The sequence below is a fragment of the Sprattus sprattus genome, assembly GCF_963457725.1.
Source record: "Sprattus sprattus genome assembly, chromosome: 5".
Lineage (NCBI taxonomy): Eukaryota > Metazoa > Chordata > Actinopteri > Clupeiformes > Clupeidae > Sprattus > Sprattus sprattus.
Window position 1 is genome coordinate 45,852,151 of NC_137924.1, and position 20,000 is coordinate 45,872,150.

The window sequence follows — 20,000 nt, forward strand, 5'->3', positions numbered from 1 at the left end:
AAATGTTGCCAAAGCGACATTGTACCTTTTGTGTGTCCTTATCTCTCTTTTTTTGTGCCTTTCTTTCTTTCCTACTATCTGTAACTGGTTGAGTCACTCTTGCCCAATAACCCTGCACACTCACACAAACACACAGTCTGTACACATACTCGGCCTCCCCTGAGTGAAGGGATGGGTGGTAAGGCAAGCGGGGAAATGAGCTTTGGTCCTGGAGGGCTGTGGTGCAGCTCCAGTGAGTTCCAGTTTTGTTCCTTCTCTTTCTGTCACTCTTTCATTAAAACCTGTCACTCCAGCCGCAGAGTAACCTCGGGGGGGAATGTGTGACGCCTGCATCAGGGGCGGCCTTTTTTACGACCCCAGCATGTGCTGATGAGCAACATGCTCCAGCACCTGTATGCAACGAGCAGCAACCGCATACACACACACACTCACACACACACACACATACGCACCCACAAGCCATGGTTTACAAAGTTGCATTGAAGGATTCATACAGAGAGACTGCTTACCTCAGCATGCATGGACACAAAACATAACAAACACACACACACACACACACACAGACAGACAGAAGTACACAATATACTGTAGACAATAGCTTACCTCAGCACCCAGCCATGCACCTGCAAACATTTAAACCCAACTGATAAAACACATACAGAAAACCACTCTTTTACACTATCTTACACACAGATTCTCTCTCTCTCTCTCTCTCTCTCTCCCTCTCGCTCTCTCTCTCTCTCTGTCACTCACTCACTAACACACTTTCGCACTCACTCACACACACACACATATACACACACATACACACATGCACACACACACACACACACACACACACACACACACACACACACACACACACACACACCATAATCTAAGAGGCCTTATTGCATTCATGATGAAAGGTGGTGAATCCCTCCCCCTCTGAAGGCTGAATCACTGAAGTATGTGAAGTGGTTGGAGGTTTGGGTTTCATCATGTTCTCTCTCTCTCCCCCCCTCTCTCTCTCTCTCCTTCCAACATGGAGCGATGGTGTTTAGTCTCCCTTTGACGTTCCTCAACAGGTTTCCATGCAGGCACCGGTGTGAGGGTTAGTAAGTCAATCAGGATGGTGGCAGGTACGGATGTTGCTCAGTCCGAACATGCAGGTGTCATGGGTTTTTAATGTGTGTGTGTGTGTGTGTGTGTGTGTGTGTTCCGTGTGTGTGTTCCGTGTGTGTGTGTGTGTGTGTGTGTGTGTGTGTGTGTTCCGTGTGTGTGTGTGTGTGTGTGTGTGTTCCGTGTGTGTGTTCCGTGTGTGTGTGTGTGTGTGTGTGTGTGTGTTCCGTGTGTGTGTTCCGTGTGTGTGTGTGTGTGTGTATTATTGGTGAGAGGGGGGGGTTGCTTATGTGTTGTACTCCTTAATCAAAAATATTAAGAGAGCGAAGCGAACATGACAGTTAAAACAGCAGTTTATTTTATTTTATTTTATCTTCCTCCTCCTGCCTCCTTCTTGTTGTCATTGTGCCAGGCACAATGCGGGGCAGTTTGTCCTCACACCATACTGGCCCACAGCACCATCTCTCTGAGCTTAACCTCCACAGTACCTCCGTCCTCTCCTCCCTCCTCCTTTGATGTCAGAACGTGACGGTCAAGCTGGACACTGAGATAGGGGCGTGAGCTGAGCTGTTTTTTACCCTGATCTCTCTCTCACTCCTTCCCTCCCTTCATTCCAAAGAGGTTAAGGGAGGACACCCAAGCCAGAAATGACCACCTTGCTTGTTTTCTTCCCATGATGGTACCACGAAGGACCTTTAACGGGGAAACTGAGTCATTTTTAGCCGTAAGAAAGTGCTACTTATTGTACGTAAAAAAAAGCCCGCCCTTGCGTTTCATCCAATTGGGTGAAATGCTTATTACAAATGGCTAATTGCAAGGCCTGGAGGTTGGTAGGAGTTGAGGGTGAAACTGGCAGGTGACATGCATGGGTGAGGCTGAACTGTTTTTTTAACCCGGAATGTTCTTCCTTGGAGGTGTAAATCTACTGATCTTGAGCTGCTTGGCTAGTAGTATCAGTGGAGCAGATTTCCGCACACGTTTCAGGAATCTGTGTGTGTGTGTGTGTGTGTGTGTGTGTGTGTATGTGTGTTTGTGTTTTGTGGGACTGAGGTAGTAGAGAGCATAGATTACTACAAAATTCAGTACAAAGTACAAAGGAGTCTGCCAAGTAACATGGTATAGGAAATGATAGGGGTAAAGAATTCACATTACATTAATAATTTTGAAATATTTGTATGTGCTTTGAGCATTTTGTATATCGATTATGGATACCTCTTGTCTGTGTGCGTCTCAAATTGAGGTTTCGTGAAAGGATGTTTAGACTGCAAATGGTGTCACCTCTTTTATTGTCCCCATGATGTTGTAGGGAGGGAACCTTTTAAGTGTTGCACAAGCTGCGGCCCTTCCATTGGTCCCCTGGGCCTCGTTAGTGTTCAGTGCTGTGGCTCGTTGTGTAAGCTCACTGTACAAGGTCACTTACTTCTGTGTGTGTGTGTGTGTGTGTGTGTGTGTGTGTGTGTGTGTGTGTGTGTGTGTGTGTGTGTGTGTGTGTGGGTGGTTGTGGGAATAGTGAAGGGTGTTGCCTACATAAGGTCGGTCGTTGCCCTCGGTCTTTTTTTGTTTAAGTCTTTGGTTCTCCCTTTGTTGCTCCCAGTGTTTTTTTCCTTGCAGTTAGTCGCTTGATAATTTTCAATCACACACTTTTTCTCTCGCTGCCTCTTTGCTCTTCTTCCTTCCTTCAACATCATTATTGTGTTATTCCTCTCTACTTTCATTCTTTCATTCATTCATGCATTCATTCAATTATAGGTTCATTGTTTTGCCCTTTCTTTCATTTAGCCATTCATTGGTTTATGCATTTACTCACTCTCTTGTTCCCTCCCTCCCTCCCTCCCTCCCTCCCTCCTCTGCAGCTAAGATCCCGGTGACGGACTGTGCCAATGGAGACTACGGTGTGCCCACCCCAGGGCAGGCCTTCAAGGAGGTGTGGCAGGTGAAGGTGTGGCCCAAGGGCCTGGGACAGGCCAAGAACTTGGTGGGCATCTACCGCCTGTGCCTGACTGACAAGACGGTCAACTTCGTCAAGCTCAACTCGGACGCCGCTGGCGTCGTCCTGCAGCTCATGAATGTGCGGCGCTGTGGCCACTCAGAGAACTTCTTCTTCGTTGAGGTGTGTGTATGTGTGTTTATAAGCTGTGTGTATATGAGGTGTGTGTGTATGTGTGTTTATAAGCTGTGTGTATATGAGGTGTGTGTGTATGAGGTGTGTGTATATGAGCTGTGTGTATATGAGCTGTGTGTATATGAGGTGTGTGTGTGTGTGTGTGTATGAGATGTGTGTATATGAGGTGTGTGTTTATGAGGTGTGTGTTTATGAGGTGTGTGTGTGTGTGTGTGTGTGTGTGTCGGGGTATATGAGCTGTGTGTATGTGTGTATATGATGTGTGTGTATGTGTGTATATGATGTGTGTGTATGTGTGTACACTACCGTTCAAAAGTTTGGGGTCACCTAGACAATTTCATGTTTTCCATGAAAACTCACACTTGTATTTATCAAATGAGTTGCAAAATGAATAGAAAATATAGTCAAGACATTGACAAGGTCTGAAATCTTAATATTGTTCTTCAAACTTTTCTGCAAATGGAGCCTTTTTTGACAAAAGCAATTACAGCATTGGAGACCTTTGGCATTTTAGCTGTTAATTTGTTGAGGTAATCTGAAAAAAAATCACCCCACGCTTCCTGAAGCACCCCCCACAAGTTGGATTGGCTTGATGGGCACTTCTTGCGTACCATGCGGCCAAGCTGCTCCCACAACAGCTCAATTGGGTGGAGATCTGGTTAATTCACTGGCCACTCCATTACAGACAGCATACGAGCTGCCTGCTTCTTTCCTATATAGTTCTTGTATAATTTGGAGGTGCGCTTTGGGTCATTGTCCTGTTGTAGGAGGAAATTGGCTCCAATCAAGCGCTGTCCACAGGGTATGGTATGGCGTTGCAAAATGAAGTGATGGCCTTCCCTATTTAAAATCCTTTTTACCTTGTAAAAGTCTTCCACTTTACCAGCACCAAAGATGCCCCAGACCATCACATTACCTCCACCCTGTTTGACAGATGGCGTCAGGCTAGGGCTGGGCGATATGGGTAAAAAAATATCACGATAGATATTTATATTTTCATTCGATAACGATATAAGACGATATAAATTAAGTCTGTTTCATTTGCTTCAGACAAGAACGCCTGTACAAACCAAAGGTTTCAATGTTTCTTTTTTATTGTAAACTCCCAACATTTCTCAACTTCAAAACAAATGGAAATATACAGTAATCTTTTCAAGTAAACAAACTGATGTCTGATAATAACCGGTTCGTCCGATTGAGTTTAAGAACATCAGCTAAATGTGTGTAATGCGAAAATACGATGATAAACCAATAAACAGGAGCCATGGCTGTGGAGCAATCCGGGGGGTGGGGTTATCCCCTCGGCTAGGATTCAGTCTAGGCTACGAGATTCAGCCCAAACGAAGCAAGAAGTTCCGATCATTTGAACGATAGCAAGAAAATAACATTTGCGAATAAAGTGCACAATGGAAACATTGGACATTGTTCGTGTTTTACTACTCAAAGTATTCCAGGGATTGAGTTACAGTGGCAAGTTAGCGATCAAAGCAACAGGTAGACCACCTCCCAAGATCAGAGCAACAGCAGGTTACAGCACAGTTACATTAGCTACCAATGGAGTTGAATGAATGGTGTGCTAACGGTCACGTATTAGAACGTAACGTAATTGTAAAACCTTTTTTCTTTCTGTCTCACACTGTGATGAATATGTTTAAGTGACCACCGTTTAATTTCCATAAAATTAATACATTGCTAGCGGGCGTGGTGTAGCGTGTGGAAACAGTGCTGACAGGACTAGATAACTAGTTAGCAGGCTAGCCAGCTAGTAGGGTATCTAGTCATGTATTAATTAGACGCTTAAGCTTCGCAGTAGTCTACACTCTGACCTAACCATAGACAACGCAGCGATTTAAGACTTTTTAATGCCCCGCGGCCACCCTGATTCTCCGCAACTTCCTGCTGCATCACAGAAATTAAACGGACTGCTGTTCCTAATTATTCTCTATCGACATTATCGATATTATTGAAAATTAATTAATGTTACGATAGCTTTATCGAGGGAAGTCATTATCGCGATAATTATTTGTATCGTTTTATCGCCCAGCCCTACGTCAGGCACTCTTCCAGCATCTTTTCACCTGTTCTGTGTCTCACAAATGTTCTTCTGTATGATCCAAACACCTCAAACTGTAAATTCATCCAGAACACTTTTTTCCAATCTTCCTCTGTCCAATGTCTGTGTCCGTTTGCCCATATCAATCTTTTCTTTTTATTGGCCAGTCTCAGATATATTTTTTTCTTTGCGACTCTGCCTATAAGGCCAGCATCCCAGAGTCGCCTCTTCACTGTAGAAGGTGACACTGGCGTTTTGCGGGTACCATTTAAAAAGCTGCCAGTTGAAGACCTGTGAGGCGTCTATTTCTTAAACTAGACACTCTAATATACTTGTCTTCTTGCTGAGTTGTGCAGTAGAGCCCGTTTCTGCTGTTCTCTGAAGAGAGTAGTACACACCGGTGTAGGACAAGTTCAGTTTCTTCGCAATTTCTCACATGGAATAGCCTTCATTTCTAAGAACAAGAATAGACTGGCGAGTTTCACATGAAAGTTATCTTTTTCGAGCCATTTTGAGAGTATAACCGAACTCACAAATTTGAAGCTCCAGATACTCAACTAGCTCGAATGAAGGCCAGTTTTATAGCTTCTCTCACCCGCAAAACAGTTTTCAGCTGTGCTAACATAATTGCACAAGGGTTTGCAAGGGTTTTCTAGTCATCCATGAGTCTTCTAAGGCGATTAGCAAACACAATGTACCATTAGAACACAGGAGTGATAGTTGCTGGAGATGGGCCTCTACACACCTATGTTGATATTTAATTAAAAACCAGATATTTCCACCTAGAATAGTCATACACCACATTAACAATGTATAGAGTGTATTTCTGATTAATTTAATGTCATCTGCTTTGAAAAAAACTATACTTTTCTTTGAAAATTAAGGACATTTCTAAGTGACTCAAACTTTTGAACGGTAGTGTATATGAGGTGTGTGTGGGGGGGGGGGGAGTAGGAATTAGTATGAGAGTTTTTGTCAGTTGAGTTGACAATTGCAGTCGTGTGTGTGTGAATGTGACTTCCAAGGTGACCCAAATGTTTATTCAATGTGACTCAGACCAAATGAAGTCAAGAGTACGGCTGTTATGGGGACTTTGGGAACTTCAGAATCAAAATTGTTATATGACCAGTGAATATCCTTGAATTATCCAGAGTAGTATTAAAAGGATAAGAGTAGTTATACGCTGATTACCAACTGCAGGAGTTGAGCCCTGTGTGCCTCTGTCCGCAGGTAGGTCGCTCTGCCGTAACAGGCCCCGGTGAGTTCTGGATGCAGGTGGACGACTCGGTAGTGGCCCAGAACATGCACGAGACGCTGCTGGAAGCCATGAAGTCCCTGAGCGAGGAGTTCCGTCAACGCAGCAAATCCCAGTCGGGGGCTTGTGCAGGCGGGGGCGCCACTGCCTCCAACCCCATCAGCGTGCCCTCCAGACGCCACCACCCCAACCCCCCGCCCAGCCAGGTGGGGCTCACGCGCCGCCCCCGCACCGAGCCTCCCGCAGCGGGGGCAGCGACGAGCATGGTGGAGGCTGGAAATGCTGGAAGTGTGTGCGGAGATGGTGAAGGGGCTTCCAACACGTCGCCCACCCCACGGTACCACAGCTTCCCCCGGACGCGTGCGGCCAGCGACGGAGCCAAGAGTGACGACATGTGTGGAGGGGTTGCCATGGGCACAGCCAGCTTCAGTGCCAGCCCTACCCCAAATGGTGGCTCCTGCACCTCCACACCCATCCTCCGGTCTAAGTCTGTACGAGCGCCCCCTTCGGCTAAACACCCCCAAGGCCTGATGCGCTCCACATCCACTCCCACCGCCCCATGCCCCCGCAGCCGTATCTCCCCAGGTGGGCATGGGGCTGACTCCTGCCTCCTGTCACCTGGAGGGGGTGCAGGGGGTAGTAGCAGCAGCATGGGGAGCAGCCTTGGGGGTGGTTCCCAGGCTGGAGCGTACAGCCGTGTGCCCAGCCTTCAGGCCTCTCTCTCAGGCTCCCTCAGCGACTATGGCTCCTCGGACGAGTATGGCTCCAGCCCCGGGGAAGGTTCGATGCTTGCACCCCACAGCTTGTCCAGTCTCGGGGGTAGGGACAGAGACGACGAGGGGAGCAATTACATCCTCATGAGCCAGCAGCAGAGAAGGGGAAATGGGTCAACTTCTGTAGATGGCGCCTCACAGTATCACAGTATGGGCGGAAACACCACACAAACGCCCCAGGGTAGGAGGATTCTGCGGCGCTTCTCAAGTCGAGAGTCCGAGGCGGATCGCTGTTTCCTCAGCAAGAGAGCCTCTCTGCCCCCCATGGCCCTGGAGCGCCTCGCCCCGCCCAGGAGAGGAGGTGGAGACGGGGAGGAGCAGGTGGAGGCGGAAGAGGACAACTATGCGGTGATGTCACGCAGCGCCAGCCGAGACCCCTTCACCCAGCGGCGTGACCCGTCCCTCCACACCTCCCAGCCCTCCACATCAGGAGGGCCGTCAACCTATCTGGACATGAACGCAGAGTTCCGAGGTGAGAACGGAGGCTCTTTAAGTTCAGGGGTCACTGTGGGAGGTGGAGGTCAGGGTGGGGGACCCATTGACAATGGCTACATGTCCATGTTACCGGGGGTAATTGCCACCCCGCCATCCTCTGTCTCCAACTCGCTGGTAGTCGCTGTTGCCGATCCGGATTTTGGCCGGCACCCAGACGCTGCTGACGACTACATGGCCATGACGCCTAACAGCAGTGTGTCACCCCCTCAGCCCATCCGCCCTCCTCCTGTCGCCGACGGTTACATGATGATGTCGCCCAATGGCAGCTGCTCCCCGGATCAGCGGGGCTTGCCTAGCGCCTGGGTGGGCAGCAGCAGTGCCGACAGCCGGGCCGGCAGCGACTACATGAACATGTCGCCCATCAGCACCCGTTCCACCAGCGGAAGTCCTCCGCCTACCACAGCACTCTCGGAACACCTCGCCCGCTCTGACCCGCATGGTAACGGTCACCATGGCAATGGCCCCCAGCAGTCACCCCATCAGAAGCAGCAGCATCCTGCGCCGAAAATGGTGTACTCGTATTACTCGCTGCCGAGGTCCTACAAACACAACCCCACAGCCCACTTTGACGATGGGCCCGGCCGGGGGAAGAGACTCGGTGCTGGGGGGAGCGCAGGGGGCACCAGGGCAGCTAGCAGTGGGGTGTTCAGGGGTCCCAGCAACAACAACGGTGGGGGAAAGCTCCAGGACCCCCACGCGGGGCCTCTCTCTGGCCGACACCTGTCCCTCTCCTCCTCCTCCTACTCGTCCAGCTCAGCAAGCAGCGAGAGCCTGGGAGAGGGTGAGGAGAGGTCCCCTTATGGAGGACCAGGGGCCAGGGCTGCAGCTCGGGGCAGAGATGGGCCACTGCAGCACCCTCAGCAGCAGCAGCCCTACCAGGGCCAGAGGAGGGGAGCGGCCGGACTGAAGCAGCAGGGGCCGGGGCAGCGGAACCGCCCGGTCAGCCTGTTTGTGGACGTGTCCAAAGCCAACACTCTGCCTCGTGTGCGGGAGAGCCCACTGCCTTCAGAGCCCAAGAGTCCTGGGGAGTACGTCAGCATCGAGTTCAAGGGAGAGCACAGAGCAGGAGCATTTGTAGCACCAACAACAACCGCAGGCGCTGCTGGTGGGAGAGGAATCAGGCCTGGCTTCTCGATTCCCCCAACGTCCACCTCGTCATCCTCCTCTAGTCGCCCCCTCCCCCGCCCCATGTCCTGCCTAGCGGGGTTCCTCCCCGTATCCCCAGGGGCTCCACAGCCTCCCTCTACCATCTGTGAGTATGTCAACATGGACTGTGGCCCTTCTCCGTCCCCGTCCCCACTGTCACTCACCCCTCTGGGGTTCCCTTCCTTCTCTACTCCCCCGACAACTCCGCTGCCCACTGCGAGCGCTTCCAAGGCCCGAGACGAGCTCCGGCCCAGCTCTTCACGGCTGGATGAGGCAGGGAAAGGACCGCGGCAGCAGGTGCCCCAGGCCCCAGACTCACCCACGTCCTGCGGGGACTACACAGAGATGGCCTTCAGCCTGACTGCCAGCACCCCCACCACCAGCTCTACGTCTTCCCCCAAGGGGCCTTCCCCAGGTCGGCCCGAGTCCATCCCCACAGGCCCGGGCCTCAGCCTGGGCCTCCCGCTGGACTTCCCCATGGGGAGCAAGCAGTGCCCCAACCCGGACCACGGCGCCAAGGTGATCCGGGCCGACCCCCAGGGGCGTCGCCGCCACTGCTCAGAGACTTTCCTGGCTGCGGCGTCTTCTGGGTCGTCCTCGTCATCCTCGTCTGTGTCCGGAGGGCTCCCCGAGCACGCCCAGGCTGTGGCCAGGCGCCTGGGCTTCGACAGCATCCTGTGGGGCAGCAGCATTGCCGCCTCCCCCGAATCCCCCTCGCAGCACGGGCCACCCTTGCTACCCAACGTCCAGGCTTTGTCCGCAGAGCAAGGCCTCAACTACATCGACCTGGACCTGGCCAATAAAGAGAGCCCTCACTCAGGACTGGACGCCCCCCAAACGCCTCAGCCCGTCCCCACGCGTCTCTTCTCCAGTGTACTGGGGGTAGGGGCTGTGGGAGTGGCCGGGGCAGGGCTCGGAACGGTAGCCTCCAGCCTCAACACCTACGCCAGCATCGACTTCTACAAGTCAGAGGAGCTGCGGACCCACCAGAGTGCCGGCAAAGACACAGGTAAGTACTGAGCTGGAGTACTGGAAAATGTAACACATAGAAGCATAGAAGTTCATTACATTACATTAAATTACATTTCGCATGTTCCATACGTATGCACCCTGCTCCTTCAACCAAGGGGTACCCTGTAAAGCCATTTGCACATTGCCTCCAGCCAGACAACCCAGCATGCATTGCTTTGTGACATACAAGCACACATACATGTGCCCCATGTCTAGTTTCACACATTAGCTCTACCTAATCATGTGCTAATTAGTAAATCCAGATGGTTACCACAATTGAGAGGATGTTTGCTTCTAAAGCTCATTGCATAACAGCCATACGACATCCAAGCTTACAGAAAAAGTCATATCTCTGTCTATAGATGCCAAAACAAAAGTTATGGTTAACATCCAGCCATCCAGTCTATGTATGTATACAGGCTTTGCAACAGAAACAGAAAGATTACTTCACTTCCATTGGTGTCCTCGTGCCGTCTTGCCAACGGGGTGATTTTCCATCGTACTGTCAATTGTTGACATGAACCCTACCCTGACCCCTCTCCCTCTCCCTTTCCCTTTCCTTTCTCTAAACCCTTTTCCTCCATCTCTGTGACTCTCTCTCTTTATCTCCCTGTACAGCCTATGTCTCTGTTTAGTTTCTGCTGTCTAGGTATCATAGTTGAAATTGACAATGGCCTTTTAAGGTAATATACTTTAATGGGTATGGCCATGTACCCTCTTAATCTGATATTCATGCCCAGTTTGAGCCAGGCTGTGCCTGTGACACTCACCTGGCCTGTGGTCGATGCCCCATGAATCCTTTACCAGCTTTGATTTCTTTGGCCGCAAATCACATAACCATCGGATCATCTCAACCCTGGATATTCTAGCACTGTTCGGCAAGGTTTAATCTGACAGATATGTTTTGGGATGTACTTCAGATGGCTGTTTAGGGCTGACTTGTATTGGAATTAACGTAGACTTCTAGACTCGGTATGATTATAATTGAAATAGTTTAAAGAATGTGCTTGTTTTGTAATGAAAGTGTCCATGAGAATCATTTAATAGATTTAAGTTTTTTTTAATGTAGATGTTTTTTAGGCGTAAGGCACATGAAAGAGTGCAGTTGCAGGCTTACGTCACTTGTGGTTGTTTTTTAACAAGGAACCGCTGTGGGCCTGAGTCGGTTTGCAGGGGCCAGTCAGTGTTTGGGCTAAGATTACACGTCGACATGTGGGTTCTGGATTAGTTTCCTGAGCCCAAGCAAGGTCTTGGAAGTCAGACTTTACAGTAACAGTTACAGTTACATTACAGAAAGAAAGTGTGCCACTTAAAGATAGCCTACCGAATGTACTCTATGTTTATAAGACTAGAAGGGGTGTGTCTTTGTATATCAGAGAGCCATATGTGGATGTATGTATTTGTGCATGGCAGAGATTATGAGTCTTTGAGTGGGGGCATTAGCAATCCTTAGTTTAAATAAGGAAAAGACGTAGTTGTGTGTGTGTGTGTGTGTGTGTGTGTGTGTGTGTGTGTGTGTGTGTGTGTGTGTGTGTGTGTGTGTGTGTGTGTGTGTGTGTGTGTGTGTGTGTGTGTGTGTGTGTGTGTGGTGTGTGTGTGTGAGAGTCAGGGTGACGACTAAAAGTATGTGCTTCCATTGAGCTAATTTTTGTGCGTGACCAAGAATGTCTGTGAGGGAGGCTATGAGCCAGCTTTGGTTTGAATGATTAAAATATGAAGTCTCTGCATGCGCGCTCGCTTGTGTGTGTGTGTGTGTGTGTGTGTGTGTGTGTGTGTGTGTGTGTGTGTGTGTGTGTGTGTGTGTGAGTGTGTGTGTTCTTGCGTCGGCAGTGTTTTCTCAGCGAGCTGCCACCCCAGCTGTGGCGCGGCAGTGAATGTAGCACGTTGGCTGTGAATGTTGAGTGGAGGACAGCCACCTCCAGACTCTCTCTACCTCCTCCTCCTCCTCCTCCTCCTCCTCCTCCTCCTCCTCCTCCTCCTCCTCCAGCTTCCCTCCACCTCCTGTTTCTGCTCCAGCCCTTTGGTGCCCAACTCTGGCACCATGCTCCCAGCTGAGCAGGGGCCAACAACCCCCCCCCTCCTCCTCAACTATGCCCCCTTTAATAAATGATCCTTTTGTTTCACATACACACACACACACACACACACACACACACACACACACACACACACACACACACACACACACACACACACACTCTCTCTTATAGTCTTTATAGCTTGGCCTTCCTGTCTCTTTCCCACTGTAAGAGTGTTTTACTTTGTAGCATACCACGTATCATCTTTCACGTGAGCACACACTGACCCCCCCCCCCCCCCCCCCCCCCAGACTCTCTGAATGTCGACATTTCTCTCATACTTGCTGGCATGCCATAGTGTGTGTGTGTGTGTGTGTGTCTGTCTGTGTGTCTGTGTGTGTGTGTGGTTAGTTAGTTAGTGTGGTGTGGTGTGCCAGGACTCATCGCTTTTGTTCAGCGTAACAGTGCAGCTCCTTCCATCCTGGCTGAGGCTGATAGAAGTGTAATATAAATAGATTCAGTAGAACCCCCCCTGAAATATCTGGAGCAGGAGGTGAAGTCCATTGATGTATGTGACGCTCATGTGAAAGTCACAGAAAGAGCTGGAAAGTGAAAGGCACAGAGTGAGAAAGTGACTGAGTGGGTGAGTAAATAAGTGAGTGTGTGTGTGTGTGTGTGTGTGTGTGTGGTTGTGTATTTGACATGGTATTTACGTTTGTGAGTGAGGTGTTTGTGTTTTTCAGAGAGTTTGTTGGTTTGAGTTCATTATGTGTTACTATGCAGTGTGTCACCATTTCTGTGTGTGTGTGTGCATGCGCGTGCCCGTGTACCACAGATCTGCTCTAAGATTACAGAGTCAGGAAGCGATCAATTGCGCAGTCTGTGGATATATTTGTGTATGTGTTCCTTCGTTAGCGGCGGATGATCCAGACTAATTATGGGGATTTTCCCTGGCTGTCTGCCAATATAGAGGCCAAGCCTGACCCGAGAAGGGAGGGGGGAGGGGGGGGGGGGTAGTTGCAAAACGAGAGGGAGAACTAGGGGAGGGTGAGACCGACAGCACACATGAATATTTCAGCAGCCGTGTGTGTGTGTGTGTGTCTGCTTACTTGAATGCTGAACACATAAGGTCACTCACTAGTTTAGGGGCAGGCATGCATGCTTGTGTGTGTGTGTGTGTATGTGTATGTGTGGTCACCTTTGCTTAGGCAGGTTTGAGAGTCTCAACAGTTAGTTAAGTAAACAAATGCAACCTTCATTGCACATTAAAGACGTACAGTCTCTCTCTCTGTATCCTCTATGTCCCTCTTGCTTTCTCTGTCCACTCCCTCCCTCACTCTCTCTCTCTCTCTCTCTCTCTCTCTCTCTCTCTCTCTCTCTCTCTCAGTAAGTGATGTGGGGGTGGTCGCTGAGCTCTTTTTCTCCCTTCCTCAGGCTGCCTGTGCCACGTGTAGCACAGAAGTCTGGGTAACTCTGTATGTGCCAGGACAGAGCCCACGAGTAACTGCACACACAGACACACACACACACACACACACACACACATACACACATACACACATGTGAACAGCTGCTGTCTCTCTGTCCCATGTATGCATACATGAGATTCTATCGGTCCAGTTGTCGGTGGAAGGAAACAGTGCCTTACTGTTTTCACACCTCACACAAAAAATGACATAGGTAATCATAACCTCTATTATGGTGTAATCTGAAAAAATGCCTGTATTGGTGCATGCGTATGTTTAACTGAGATCATTTAAATTGAATTTAAACTTTATCTATTCGTCTGCTTCTATGACATACACTGACTAACCACCCTCATCTCCTCTTAATGCAAGTGTTTGGATTCAACCTTATATGTGGGGGAGTTAGACTGTGTTCTATGCTTGGTCCTAAGAGTGGCCTGCTCCACCGTTAAATTTTACACACAAACACTGTACACACACACACTCTGACACACACACACACACACACACACACACACACACACACACATTTTTCAGATACACACACACACACACACACACTCACACATTTTTCACACACTTGCAAACACACACACACATTAAAACAAGGAATGTAATTTAGTACTGTATTACAGATCAACTAAAGCACTGAAATACAGACACACACACACACACACACACACACACACACACACACACACATTTCTGTGAAATGTGCATTTACCTGCAGGAACTGCGGTCTTGAGGGTGAGGAACAGAAACGAGACAGACAGGATAAATCACTTCAGTCCGCTGTTTCAGTCCTGTGTGAACTGCCACACCATACAGCCACACACCACACAATAAACACACACACACTCTCAGGGCCCTATCTTGCACCCAGCGCAATTGACATTGTCACCGCGCATGTATCATTCCTATCTTGCACCCGCGCACAGCGGGATTTTCCCTCCAGAGGCGCGCGTCGAAATGAACTTGCTCCGAAATGGGCGGGGTGGAACAGAGAAGGCGTTTCTCAGGCGCAAGTGGTATTTTGCAGTTTCAAAACGGCATTGTGCCGTTGACCAGAAAAAACCTAGTCTAATGTCAGAGGCGCATTGTGAAGAGTCTGTGGCGCGTATTCAGACGCTATTTTAAGGACGCGTGCTTGGCCGCACAGTAGGCTACACTTTACTTCTCTCGTCTACACGAGAGATCTGCACCAATTTTTTGGCAAGCCATATATAATTACAAGGAAAATAAAGTATTTACCACATGAGGAAATCATTGTGATATCCATATAAAAATAGTCATACATCTAGCGTACACATTGACCCAAATGATTCAGGTTAATTGTAATGGCGGTTCTGATGTCTGCCATCTCCTGGCAGATGAGCTGGGGACAGACGCACACTGTCCCTATCACAGTCTGCAATAAGTTCGGCTATACATGCAGTTACGTCAGGTCTAGTCCGACATGCTGGGGAATTCATAACATTTCCTGTAACACCCGACAGCCAAGAGAGGGCTAAGCAGGCGTTCTGGGAGAAGTATGGGTTCCCTGGCGTCCTTGGCGCTATAGACTGCACCTATATTCACATAAGTGCCCCCCCAGTGTTTTACACAACATTGCCATGAATCATGGATGTGTCAATGACATAAATGAGGATAGATTAGAGGACTTTAGAAGACGTGAGGTTGAACTGCATGTGCCGATGGGTGCAATATTATTACCATGCATACATAACCTAGTGATTCAGTGAGGGTGAACCCAAAACATCGGAAAGTATGTTTTTGTGACTTTTATTTCAAATATGTTGCCACCAAAAAACGAATGCTAGGAACTGAAAAAGTACAAACGAGAAATGAAAAGTAGAAACATTTCTCGAAACAAGCATGGGAAAATATTGCCGTGATTGTTTCTGGTAACACACGTTCTGGTGGCCTCACAGTCTTCCTCCAGGTAATTCCGCCATTATAATAACAAGCCGCTATGGAATATGCGCTCCTCGCTCTTAAAGGGAATGTGAGATGACGCTCTGATTGGTTTATTGCATATTACGCCCAAACCACACCTATGGCTGAGTAACCTCCTTTGGACCAACCCATTTGACATTTGCGCCGGGCGCAAGTGTGTTTTTTCCGCCGTTATAATAGCAAATGCGCCATAGAGCCGCCCACACAGCTACTTGCGTTTGGCGCTGTCCTACTTATGTTTCTGATCGTTAAAATAGGGCCCTCACTCTCTCTCTCTCTCTCTCTCTCTCTCACTAACTTACTCTGTATTCCACTCCGTTAATGTCACACAAACACTAGACATTTATAGACAGACACAAATACACTCTCACATTAGCATGCTCATGCATACATACATATACACATACACATACACATACACATACACATACACATACACATAGAGAACCAAGCCGTCTGCATTTCTTTATTTACCCTGCACTCGAATGTAATATGTTTTCACAATCCTCCCTAAGTCTCCTGCTGTGTTGGGGTGAGCCCTGTGTTGTCACGGCCCCTGCAGCGTCAAAGCGAACCCTTCTAGAACACTCTGCACATGTCAGGCATGCGACCCTGTGTTCCCTCTAAGATGAGCCGAGTTGAGCAGAGCGCACACGTACAGGACCTCACCAGGGGTCTCGTGACATCACCGGCACGTCAGAGGAGAGGGGCTCAGCAGGGGCCAGTCTGTTGGTACTGTAAGACTGGACAGAGGCCCCGGCTGACCTCCAAGGACCTAAACTAGAGAGAGGGAGAGGGAGGGAGAGAGAAAAAGAGAGGGAATGAAAGAGGGAGAGAGAATGAAAGAGGGAGAGAGAGAGAGAGGAAGGGAGGGGGGAATGAAAGGGGAAGAGAGAGATAGAGAGAGAGAGGGAATGAAAGAGGGAGAGAGAGAGAGAGGGAATGAAAGGAAGAGAGAATGAAAGAGGGAGAGAGAGAGAGAGGAAGGGAGGGGGGAATGAAAGGGGAAGAGAGAGATAGAGGGAGAGAGAGAGAGAATGGAGAGAGGGAGAGAGAGAGGGTTTGACAGGGTGGTAATCCAGCTCTATTTCTTCCCTGGGTTGACCCTGTGGTAATGTGTGTGTGTGTGTGTGTGTGTGTGTGTGTGTGTGTGTGTGTGTGTGTGTGTGTGTGTGTGTGTGAGCTCTATGTGAGGCATGCTGTGGGGTATACAGCTGAAATGTCCATGGTGCGCTATGCTCCTGTTGTGTCGGTCAACACCCTCCTCATTGTCTTTTGATCTTTTTCTCTTTCTTTCTTCCTTCTCTGCCTCTTCCTCTTTTTTTATCTGCCTTTTGCCCTGTTCGTTCCCACCCTACCTTTAAAATATGTCTCTCATACTGTTCCTTGAGACAGAGGTTAAATATTTGACATAGTTTCCTGGGAGATTTTGGTGCGGGCAAGTCTTTAAATATTTGAGCGGAAAGTCTTTCTTTCTTACAGTCAGATAGAACTAACAGCCAGACACTTTGTTGTTTGATCATGGCCAGCCCTGTTGAACATGCCTTTGAGAAGAGAAGAAGTGCACGGACGTAGAGCTTTGAAAAGGTGCCGTTGCTATTGACACACATGGGATCGCCGGGGTGGGACGTCATCTGTGTGCTTCCCATGAGCCTCTTTGGTGGACAGACGCAAATGCAGAGTAGCCCTCTGCTTACCTCAGACATTCAGTCTCAGTGGTTCCCGGCTATATGTGCCCATAAGACACGGGAAGCCTGGTCAGCAAAGAGGGGGGGGAGGAGGGAGGGGAAAAGTGGGAGGGAGGGAGGGAGGGAGGGAGGGAGGGAGGGAGGGAGGGAGGGAGAGACCAGACAGTGAGAGCTCTTCTCGGTCTGTGTGTACGAGTGGACAGCTCCCAACCACCATGGAATCAAAGACATGAAAATGTCCTGAGAAGCCAGAAAGTCTCAGTATAATCTTTTTTGAGTGTTCTAGCACTATACTGTACATAAGCACAACTACCTGTCATACTGTTCCAAACAGAAGCGCAGGCGATAGGCGGGGAAGAAGAAAAACTAATCTGTGGTTAGTGAGAATCTGTTACGTTGACATTCAGTGCGGGCACATGATGGCAGCACTCCGATCCTATCCGATTCTCTCCATGGGGTCTCCATGGGGGGTTAACTGCTCTATCTCAAAGCACATGGAAGTGACACAACTAGATCAGTTCAAATCAAATGCGGAATGTTTACATCTGCTACCGTTGATTATACAGTAAATACGTTGTGAAATGAAACAAAACCGTTGATTATACAGTAAATACGTTGTGAAATGAAACAAAAACACACCACAGTTAAAGTTGTATTAGTATTGATTGATTCACATCGATATGAATGGATTACATGACTAACAACGGGTGGAAAAGTAATAAGAAAATATTTGTTTACTGAATTAGCGCGTTCTGTCCCAAACAGTTGCGTTCCAGTTTCTAAGTTTCACTTTCGCTTTCAGTATTTCAACGTGAATGAGAGGGAGCACAAGAACTGAGCGTCTAGCAGCGTTTATCATATCATATACATTATATATGATGCATGTATATGTCTGTGGGCACGATCTCAAGCACGTGCAAAAGTTGTTGTTGTCCAATTTGAATCAGATACGAGAGACACATGCGCGCCCAGTCCAATTACCAGCGGAATCGAATCGTGTGTCTGGGGGTTTACATCGGAGTCCAGTCGGACTCAAGTTGGACACAATGAATCTAGTTCTGGGGAGTCACATGTGTCCAATATCCAATTTAAATCGGACTGAAATCGGAAATTGGACGCATGTGTCCACACTGATTGACTGGAGGAGTTATGGCAACGGTTTCCTTTGTTCCTGCACATAAATGGGTTGTCAATTCTGCCAACAATTAGTAATTTAATGATTGATTGTAGGTTAAGCTTGATCGGTGTTTTGTAAGGAGTTTGCATCGATGTTCTGTCTGCTACGGGTTTCCCTACGCTGTCAGCTGATTTTGAAATAACCTGTTTCTAATGTGTACACAGCATATTGAACTGAAGGAGATTTGCATCCCAATAAGTACATCTATATGTCTCCATAGATAGTCCTACTAAAGAGGGCAGGATACGTTTATCCCAGTATGAAGGTGACAGTTGACATTTTCTGAATACATTCTGAATATTCATTTTTATTCTGTACTTAAAAAAATAAAAGGTTCGATAAATCCTTTGTAGATGTGGAGAATGTGGTGGTCAGGGGATTGGGTTAGGTGATCCATGCTCAGACTGGAGTGCCTACGCACATTCCTGCACCCAGCATAAACATACACATTGTTTTTTGCTACAAATGGAAAAGCAGACTAATGCTAAAAGCAGACTAATGGGCAGAGAGAGTTCAAATGAGGGTGGGGTGGTGCTGGCACCGCTGCTGCTGCCTGTGTGCTGTTTAAGTGGCACTCAGTGACGGATCATGGCAAGCCAGCTAGCTAGAGATTTAATTAGAAAATGCAACAATGTCAAAAAAAAAAGCCTGAGAGTCTGGACAAGTTTTTTTTAATAGTCCATGCATCGAGAAAGAGGAACAGAAAACCATTGTCAGAAAAGACCCGTTTAGGTTTGTGGCAGTCTTTTGGTGAGCTGTCTTGGTGGTGTGGCTACCCGTGCTATAAGAAGATCTGATGTGATGTAGCTGCATGGTCAATGCTGCAGATGTTTAGTGAGAAGACCATTGCCATTGCTATAGATACAATGTAGGTAACAATAAATAATAAAACTGATATTATGCAAATGCTCTTCGTTATGTTTTAATCTTAGAATAAGTGTAAAAAACTCTACAGATGAAGTTTTGCTTTGGTTTTTGTACAGCATATATTCCACTGACACACCCAAAATTAATATTTCAGGCTTCGCTACTATTAGCAGCGCTGCAAATCAACAGTTAAGTTGGGGATAAAAGAACAGATTTGGAACAAATAAGAAGAGAAAAATCAAATGAAGATGCTGTGCTGGAAGGAGAGAGAGAGAGAGAGAGAGAGCTGAGAGGGAGAGCAATGAAATGATGCATTAAAGGGGGGAAAGGGAGAGAAAGGGAGAGAAGTCCAGATAGGCTAAGTCCTAAAAGCTGAAATCCCTTAAGCTCAGTGACAGGTTATTGCTCTCGTAAGGAGCAGTTTCTGGGACGTCAATGCCACACAAAAGCGCCAGTGTGCCATCTCCTCTACCCCCTACACCCCCCTGCCCGCCTGCCTTCATGCCTTCCTCCCATCCTGGCACGCTGCCATCCAGAAGAATGAATGAATGAATGAATGAATGAAACATTAAACATGCTCTTTATTTCTTGTTTTCCTTCTTCTTACCACCCCGCAGTGCTTTGGTCGGAGGAGTGTTAAAGATTAAAGTAGAAAGAAGAAAGGATAGAGAAAGATAGAAGAAAGGATGAAGAAAGATAGGTTACTTGCCCATCAGTTTATACCCAAAAACCCAAAGGATGTTGTTAGAGTTTGCATTAGCATTTTAGTGTGTTAGCTTGTTAGCGATGCAGGTGGGCCTTTGAGGAGGCTTGGTGCTCGGTTGCTGCCCTTCAGGCTGCCAAAACACTTGTATAGGATTGTACGGCTCCCG

At 48.2% G+C, this 20,000-nt stretch overlaps 1 protein-coding gene across 1 annotated transcript in view; it reads left to right on the top strand.

The window, feature by feature from the left end:
• The window catches only part of LOC308365750 (insulin receptor substrate 1-B), a 52,169-nt gene that overhangs the window by 15,039 nt on the left and 17,130 nt on the right, over positions 1-20,000 (top strand). Inside the window, exons 2-3 of the mRNA XM_080839315.1 lie at positions 2,955-3,211; positions 6,507-9,954. Of these exons, the coding sequence (XP_080695441.1) occupies positions 2,955-3,211; positions 6,507-9,954 (3,705 nt within the window). The remainder of the gene's footprint in view (positions 1-2,954; positions 3,212-6,506; positions 9,955-20,000) is intronic.